At 44.0% G+C, this 7,813-nt stretch overlaps 1 protein-coding gene across 1 annotated transcript in view; it reads left to right on the top strand.

Annotated features, from left to right (window-relative positions):
• The window catches only part of UPRT (uracil phosphoribosyltransferase (FUR1) homolog (S. cerevisiae)), a gene marked incomplete at its 5' end in the record, with an annotated part of 10,644 nt that extends 5,309 nt beyond the window's left edge, over window positions 1-5,335 (top strand). The window contains 5 exons of the mRNA XM_010081242.1: window positions 636-705; window positions 2,515-2,577; window positions 3,031-3,192; window positions 3,955-4,053; window positions 4,915-5,335. Of these exons, the coding sequence (XP_010079544.1) occupies window positions 636-705; window positions 2,515-2,577; window positions 3,031-3,192; window positions 3,955-4,053; window positions 4,915-5,021 (501 nt within the window). The remainder of the gene's footprint in view (window positions 1-635; window positions 706-2,514; window positions 2,578-3,030; window positions 3,193-3,954; window positions 4,054-4,914) is intronic.
• Between the last annotated feature and the right edge of the window lie 2,478 nt (window positions 5,336-7,813).

Genomic DNA, 7,813 nt, shown 5'->3' with positions numbered 1-7,813 from the left:
TGAACTGGGCCATCTGTGCTGTGTGGAAGCGCAGGTGCTTGGCAGAGCATCCCATAGTAACCACAGCTGGCAGGTGCCAGAAGGAGGTGAGAAAGAGATTTCTAGATCTACTGCCTTGTCTTTGGGCACTCAGTGGTGCGTTTACATCGCTGCAGCTCCTGTGGCTGTTCTGGCAGCCCTACCACAGTTCCATCACAGAAATACAGATGTGAAAATAGACCCCAGAGCCCAGCTGATGGGGAACTGAGAGGGTGAATTTTCTCTTTTTCTCACTAGTATTTTCTTCTGTCAGCAAAATGAAGTTGCATTGGTGCTTCACTCACTTTTTGAGAAAAAATTATCTGTGATACCTATGCCTGCCAGATGTAAATAAAGCCAGCTTTATGACAGCTGATGAACCCCCACTCCTTTCCCCAGTTTTGTTTTTAATGCCTTCATTTGATTTGTGGACAAAACATAGGCACCACCCCGAAAAGGTCTCTAAAGTCAGTCCCTAAGTACTATTACAGAGACGCTTTTAAACCCTGTAGGCTGCTAGGTGCTCACCTAGTACTTGTAAAAGCTACCAACATTTACTATCTTATCTCCATACATAACAAATCCCTTTAAGCTGACCGATCTCTTTGGTTCTACAGATCAGACTCGTGGTTGAAGAGGGACTGAACCAATTGCCATACACAGAATGTACCGTGACCACTCCTACAGGTATGTGGGAAATTTATCCTCTCCCGGGTAGGACTGGAAGTGGAAGCTTAACTAGTATAAACAAATATTGAACTGTTACAAGAATGATAGAATATCTTGAGTTAGAAGGGACCCATAAGGATCATAGAGTCCCTGCTCCTCACAGGACTACATAAAACTAAACTATATGACTAAGAGTGTCACCCAGACACTCCTTAACCTCTGACAGCCTTGGTGCTGTGACCACCTCCGCGGGCAGCCTGGGGCTGAAACAGTTTAACATTCAGGGTAGAGAGTTAAGGCCCCTTCTGGTGTTTAAAAAGCTAGAGGGCATGTAACAACACAATTGAGCAAAACATACAGTCATATAGTTGTCATTTTACTAAGGTTTTAAACTGTTCTTGCAAAACAGTGATGAAGATTTACCAGTGTACGTGCAAGATCAGTTTACTTGCCCATACTGCAATCTTGAATTAAAACTGATGATATTTCACATGCCCATTAAAGAAAAAGTATTTGGCATGAGCAGTTTTGCCATGCTAGCCTAAATCCGCCTTTGTTTGCAACTGGGGGCCAGCAGGGAGCAATGATAAGTGGGAAATAAAACAAGTGGCTGTATTGACACCAGAGGAAACCCATTGCAGCAATTTTGGTTTGCTCCTGTTAAATGTACAGATATGTAAGGCTGCATGCATTCCTCAGAGACAGCTGCTCAGTGCAGCAGCAGCTTCTTGGGAATCGCCCAGGTACACACTGTGAGCCCACAGCACACCTCTAAGACAAACACCAAGTGAGTCCTCCTCCCCCTGAGAATTCAGTCTGCATTTCTGCAGGGCGAGAGCAGCTCTGTACATTGACACCCTCTTCCCCTCTGCCCTTCACAGTGAATAATTTGTATGTCTTTACTTTTAGTTAGAGAAAAGATGGACTGAAAACACTCAATTTGGAAACTAGACAGAGTTTAGGAAGGCACAGTCACTTACCTTTGCTCCTTTTTAAACAAAACAGCAGCTCCTTTACTTCTTGAGCACTGGTGTCACTTCTGTTCCAGGGCAGTTGGTGATGGACAGATGGACCGTCTTCTCTCTACGTTACACAATTTGGCAGGTCCCCTGTGAGGGTGGCGAGGCAGTGGCCCAGGTTGAAGCTGTGGATGCCCCATCCCTGGAGGGGTTCAAGGCCAGGCTGGATGAGGCTTTGAGCAACCTGGGCTGGTGGGAGGTGTCCCTGCCCATGGCAGGGGAGTGGAACAAGATGATCTTTAATGTCCCTTCCAACACAAACCATTCCATGATTCTACGATGATTGTATCTCTCATACACATACCATTGCCCACTTTATTCTTTCAGTGATCAAGAACACAGTGACAGTAGCACTGCAGCATCACATTTCAGTTCTGACTCTTCCACCTGCAGCACTGGACTGCACTTACCTGGCTTCTTAGGGGACATGCTGTTTACCTTGATTTTGCGTAGTGTCCTTTATTTAAAATAATCACAGAATATCTGAGTTATAAAACACATATTTGGAAAGGATCACTTCTGTGCCACTTTTCTGACACGACTTTTAAAGGTAAAAAAAGCGTAAGTTCTTTACCAATGATGGTGTTGGCCCTATTCCCATTGCGTGTTTGAGGGCTGCAGGACATGGTGTGCAGACTGGTTCATCCCACTTGAGAGACATGGAGCTCGCTGTTGTCCCTGGGTATTCGGGAGATGTCAGTTCCATTCACACCACGGTCACTTAAAGCAGCGTCCCCCACAGGGGCATTACGATGGGGCAGAAGGGAGCAATCACTGCCACTGATGTCTGGTTTCTTTCCTCCGACAGGACACAAGTATGAAGGCGTCAGATTTGAAAAGGGAAACTGCGGAGTCAGCATCATGAGAAGTGGTAGGCACCTTCTGGTTGTTGAACAAGAACAAATTAAACATTTTGTAAACCTGTAAGCAACTTCCTTTCAGGTTCCAGTGCTCCGTTTTGCACTGCGGTGCCTCTGGGCAGAGCTCAAAGATGTTCTCCAAACCCCACGCGTTTGGTTTGACGTCTCCAGCTCTTGCCTGTGAGAGCTTGGCACTGCTGTGTGGGAACACTAATACCCAGGGGCTAAGTAACACCAAGTGCACTCGTTTTCTGTCTAAACAGAGAAAAAAGAAAAGGAGCTTCAAGTGTTTTTAACACTTAGAACTGCAGAAAAAAACACAAAACAACTCTCCTTTTCAGAACTCTTCACCAATACAGCATTGGGACTGTCTGTTTAATTGTGGCACCTTGCCATTGTGCTATTTCTTGGCATGTAATAATTTGTCTTTGGTTTGGTTTTTTTTTTTTTCTGTTCATTTTGAGGAGAGGCAATGGAACAAGGTTTACGAGACTGCTGTAGATCAATCCGCATCGGAAAAATCCTGATCCAGAGCGATGAAGAGACTCAAAGAGCAAAAGTGTACTACGCTAAGTTTCCACCTGACATTTACAGGAGAAAAGTTCTTCTCATGTACCCAATACTAAGTGAGTGTCTTTCTTCCTTACGGACAGTACAACTCATCTGAACAGTGGGTGAGCTGAATTTAAAGGAAAACTTCCAAATTTCAGGGGCTTTGAGGTTTTTTCCTTGATTTAAGTGACATAGGAGGGAATTTATGAGTCTGGGCCAGCATACACATCAGTCAGCCTGCACCAGCATGAATGCAGAGCAAATCATTTGGGCATGCCTGCCTTTGTGAGAAAGGTTGAAGCATTAAGACTGGATAGAAATTTAATTTTTTTAATTTTGCCATGAGAAAAGACTCAAACAGTATTTTTCTCATGCTATTAAAAGATTTTTGGATTAATATTATAATCCTAGAAGTAAATTATCTTAAAATTAAATACAGTTAATACTACAAAAAAAAAAATCTGGTAAGTGTGGTAAGAAGTTTGTCAGGATGAAGTAACTTTTCCCATCTAAGATTAAATTCTGGTTCTACACATGGAGCTCTTAATTGCCATTTTGCTATTTTAGATGAGCTTTCTTGCCTCAGGGCTTTAATAAAATGCACCAACCTCAGTGCTTAAACCCTGGCAGAGCTGGCTGTTCCAGAGTAGAGATGATGTTCCTTCATCAGGAGACCAAAATTTTCTACACTTAGAGGTGATAGTTTTCCAGGGGGACAGGACAGTGTCATCATTCAGTCACACCCCAGTGTCAACACCGATATTCTTGGATGGCCCGGGACAAGTTCTTCAACCAGGGGAGAAAAAACCCAAAAATCTCACTTCTTCTCCTTTTAGGTACTGGTAATACTGTCATTGAGGCTGTCAAAGTTCTTGTAGAACATGGCGTACAACCAAGTGTCATTATCCTGCTCAGCCTGTTCTCCACGCCTCATGGTAAGCTGAGGGGCCGCGAGGGGGGCAGAAGAATGATGCAGGTACAGTTGATGGGGAGGAGTTACATTAGGCACATGCTTTGGACAGTGGTGAAGAGCTGCTCCTTGGCAAATAACAACAGCAGCATCGCTTTCTCAGAAAGAGGAGAGGTTCTTTCTTTTTTTGTTGTTTTTGGCTGAATTGTAAAACTGAGAGTGAACAGCAACATGTTTGGTGGGGGCAGTGGAGTGGGCTCACCGAAGGGAAAACGCCTGTTACACCTAATGGCAAAAGTGCAAATGGTAAAGTATTCCTAAAAGCAGGAATTTGCAGCGCTGCTAGATCAACAAAATGCTTCAGTGGCTCACAAAGCAATGCCAGTCCTGCTGTTGCTCTGGACTCTAGCAGCCCATGGATGGTGTTGAGTTGGTCAGCCACCGATGAAGCTGCAGAACAGTCCTGCCTGCACGTTAAAGATCTTAACTTGTAAAAGGGGATCCAAACAAAGCAACGTCTGTTTCTGTGAGGTAGGAAAATGGATCTGCTGTGTTGTTTTACAATTGCCCATGGCACAAATCACTAGCAAAAAAGACAACTAAGGTGGAGAGAGTCATTCCTGGCTCTCTGTAACCCCTTTGGTGATTAGATTGGGAGTACATGTGTATGGTAAAGAAAACAAAAATCCCAATAAGAAAGCCCAAACCACCAGTGCACTAAATTCAGGAAGCTTTTCCTCGTAGGCAGTGAGCTAAGGCAGAAACACGAAGCAGGAAGAACAGAGGCAGACTTACCTAGGGCCTTCTGCTAATCAGGATTTAACATGCAGTGCTGAAATACAACTGCAGTCCTGTAGTCATTGTTGCCTTTGCCCTCTCTCAAAAGGTGCCAAATCCATCATCCAGGAATTCCCCGAGATCACCATTTTAACCACAGAAGTTCATCCTGTCGCACCAACACACTTTGGACAGAAGTATTTTGGAACAGACTGACACACTTGGAACAAACGGACATGACTCTCTGATCTTACAAGAGGTTTTTTTTCTACGTTTTATTATTGTTGAGGTAGTTGAGGGTATGTTTAAAAATCTTTTTGGCCAAAGGGGAAATACTTGACTTCGATTAGTTCTGGTCAGTCAGTGCCTGAACTCCGGACCAGGTACAGTAACGAGGCACTCTGTCATTACAAAGGCAAGCATCTCAATGCTGGGGTTGTATAAATTGCTACACTCTCTGCTTTTAATTTATTTATTCTTCTGTAGCCTGTCTTGTGGCTGCTTGCAAGAGCAAAATAAAACAACTAAATCACAAAGGTTTGTACTTCGTTTCTAGTGGCAGTGTTTACATCACTCCAGGTAAGCTGGGGCAGCCGTTCTGAATGCTTCCAAAATGATGGGTGCACTTGGAACTGGATGTAGTTCTTCACAGCCACACGGAATTTTTGGCAGAATTTTCAGTCTCTGGCTGGTGGCCAAGAACTAAAGATACAGTGCTTTGCATTTTGCTCTATATAGATTATTTTTAAATGGTAAAACATCTGCAGTTGCCTTGCTCAGTGGTACTGAATAAAGAAGCTCCCTGTTGCAGTGCAGCCCTGGCAAATGGGGTGGGAACTGAGGGGGAGCAGCACAGAAACGCTACATGTACAGTACTTACGTTTTGCATCTTAAAACTTTCAGGAAGGGAAAGCTGTGGCAAAAAGTTGAATTCAATTTCTAGCTTTGTTTGTAGAGCAACAGGGCTTGAAGTCAAAAGACAAACATGGCCCCCGTGGCTTAGGGCCCTTTCAAAATCCTCAGTGCAGTAATTGTACCGATCAGATTAAACGTGAATCTGCAGCCCAGTTCTTTCTTTCTTTGCCTTTAACTCCCCTGGTACCAAGTAAACAATCTCTGACAAACTAGCCAATATCTTACTTTACTATAACTTTGGGAAAATCTAAAGTCCATTATTATTTTAAAAATATATTGATAGTCTCAAAAGTGCAGGATTAGAGAATGGGATCTCAAGTGAAGTGCTTCCTACCACTCACCAACTAAGCGGAATGCAAAGGCCTGGGCTACCCCAGCCGGTATCTGTAAGACAAGGGGCAGCCTTGAGGGAATCCCTTTTTTTTGACACAGATACAGAACCTGCCCCACTCCAAGCAGTAATTTCAATTAATTAATAAGTTGTGTACGGCTTCCAGGCAGAGAATGTTTGCCCTGAGCATAGCTTAAATCATGGGAAATGACAATTCACAAGTATAATAAATTAGCCAAAAAGGGTTTTAATACAGTCCTTGCCTGCAGTACAGTACAAACCATGCAGGCTTTCCAGTATAAACCATCATAGAAAACAACAAAGCAGAACGTACAGGATACCCAGCTGTAGAAACCATACAAACACTGGGAAAATGCTCATGAAACGTACCCAAAGCATTCGTAATAAAGACAGAATGTCAGACAGTAAAAATGAGTATCCAAAGCTTTTGTAAAAACCCATTTGATATCAAAAGTGTCATTGCCGGCGGCAGCATTAAACTCGTGAAGCTGACTGAACATCCCAAATGCTGTCCACAGACAGGCTGTGACATTCACTGGGAAGCACTGACTTCCTGTTAAATTGAGGGGTGACAGATCTGTGTCACACCGCATAGCTCTGAGCAGCAGGTCCTTAGCTGAACCAAACAGTGTTGACTGTATGCAGGATACTTAGAAATACCAACACCAGGCCCTGCTGGTTGTCTGAAAAGCAGCTGACTGTAATGACACATCAGTGCAGTGACATTTATGTCACTGTTTGCAAGGACTGAGCAGTCCTTGGCACAGAGCCCACTACGCCAGGCTTCCTGGGTATGAAAAGGGCGTTGCACCATGGCAGTTTGCGGGGAAGGGAGTGCTGGCCCGGTCGAAGAGGTAGTATATTGGTTCCCAGACAGAGCCTTCTGACCCCGGAACAGCTCTTGCAGTTAGTGTTCCACTCCACCCGCGTTCTCCTGCTCAAAACACCCATGAGTGAAACCCACGGGCTTTGCTTTGAAGCACAGCAAAAAACTGCTAATGCTGAATTAGAATGTACAGATAGGCCTGTGGTTATCTGATCCTGAGATTTCATTCAGTTTTATCTTTGAGGAACCCATTTTCACAACAAACACAAATGAGTCACTTTCAGACGAAAACAGCTGGACAGTGTATTTATAAAATAACTCAACTTTTTCTATTTTCTATGTTAGTAGCAAAAGAACAGCTGGACAGTGTATTTATAAAATAACACAACTTTTTCTATTTTCTATGTTAGTAGGAAAACGGAAGCTGTCAGAAGTTCCCTGCTCCACCAGTGCAATTTGGAATTAACTGCAACAGCTCAGGCTGTCGGGAGTACAGCAGGAAGCTGCACGTTAATGTAATTACTGCAGGAGAAGAATGCCTGCAGGTGAAGTTCATTCAGAACAGCACAACAGGTTCCACCTACCTCCTCACAGCAGCTCTTAGTCATAAAAAGTCATAAAGTTGCTCCTCCTGGGGGAGGCCAAGGCCGCGCCAGCTCAGATGGGTCAGTACCTCCCTAGGACAGCAGCTGCTGATGTGAGGAATTTCCTACACATCCTAGAGGCTCCTGGATCCTCCAGAAAAAGGCAGGGGAAAAAAATACACCAACACTTTCAAGAATCCACTGGATTTTCAGAAGTGCTGATCTGAGAAGGTGCAGCACATGTTCCCCCCAGTTTCAAAAAGAGAGAGGGAGGACAATTTTTTTTGTTTGTTTCCAGGCTTCCTGTGAGAGTTAGCCCAAGATTTAGCTC

This window comes from Pterocles gutturalis, unplaced genomic scaffold (assembly GCF_000699245.1).
Source record: "Pterocles gutturalis isolate BGI_N339 unplaced genomic scaffold, ASM69924v1 scaffold14504, whole genome shotgun sequence".
Lineage (NCBI taxonomy): Eukaryota > Metazoa > Chordata > Aves > Pterocliformes > Pteroclidae > Pterocles > Pterocles gutturalis.
The sequence above is the reverse complement of the archived record's forward strand: the minus strand, read 5'-3'. Positions and strand labels throughout refer to the sequence as shown.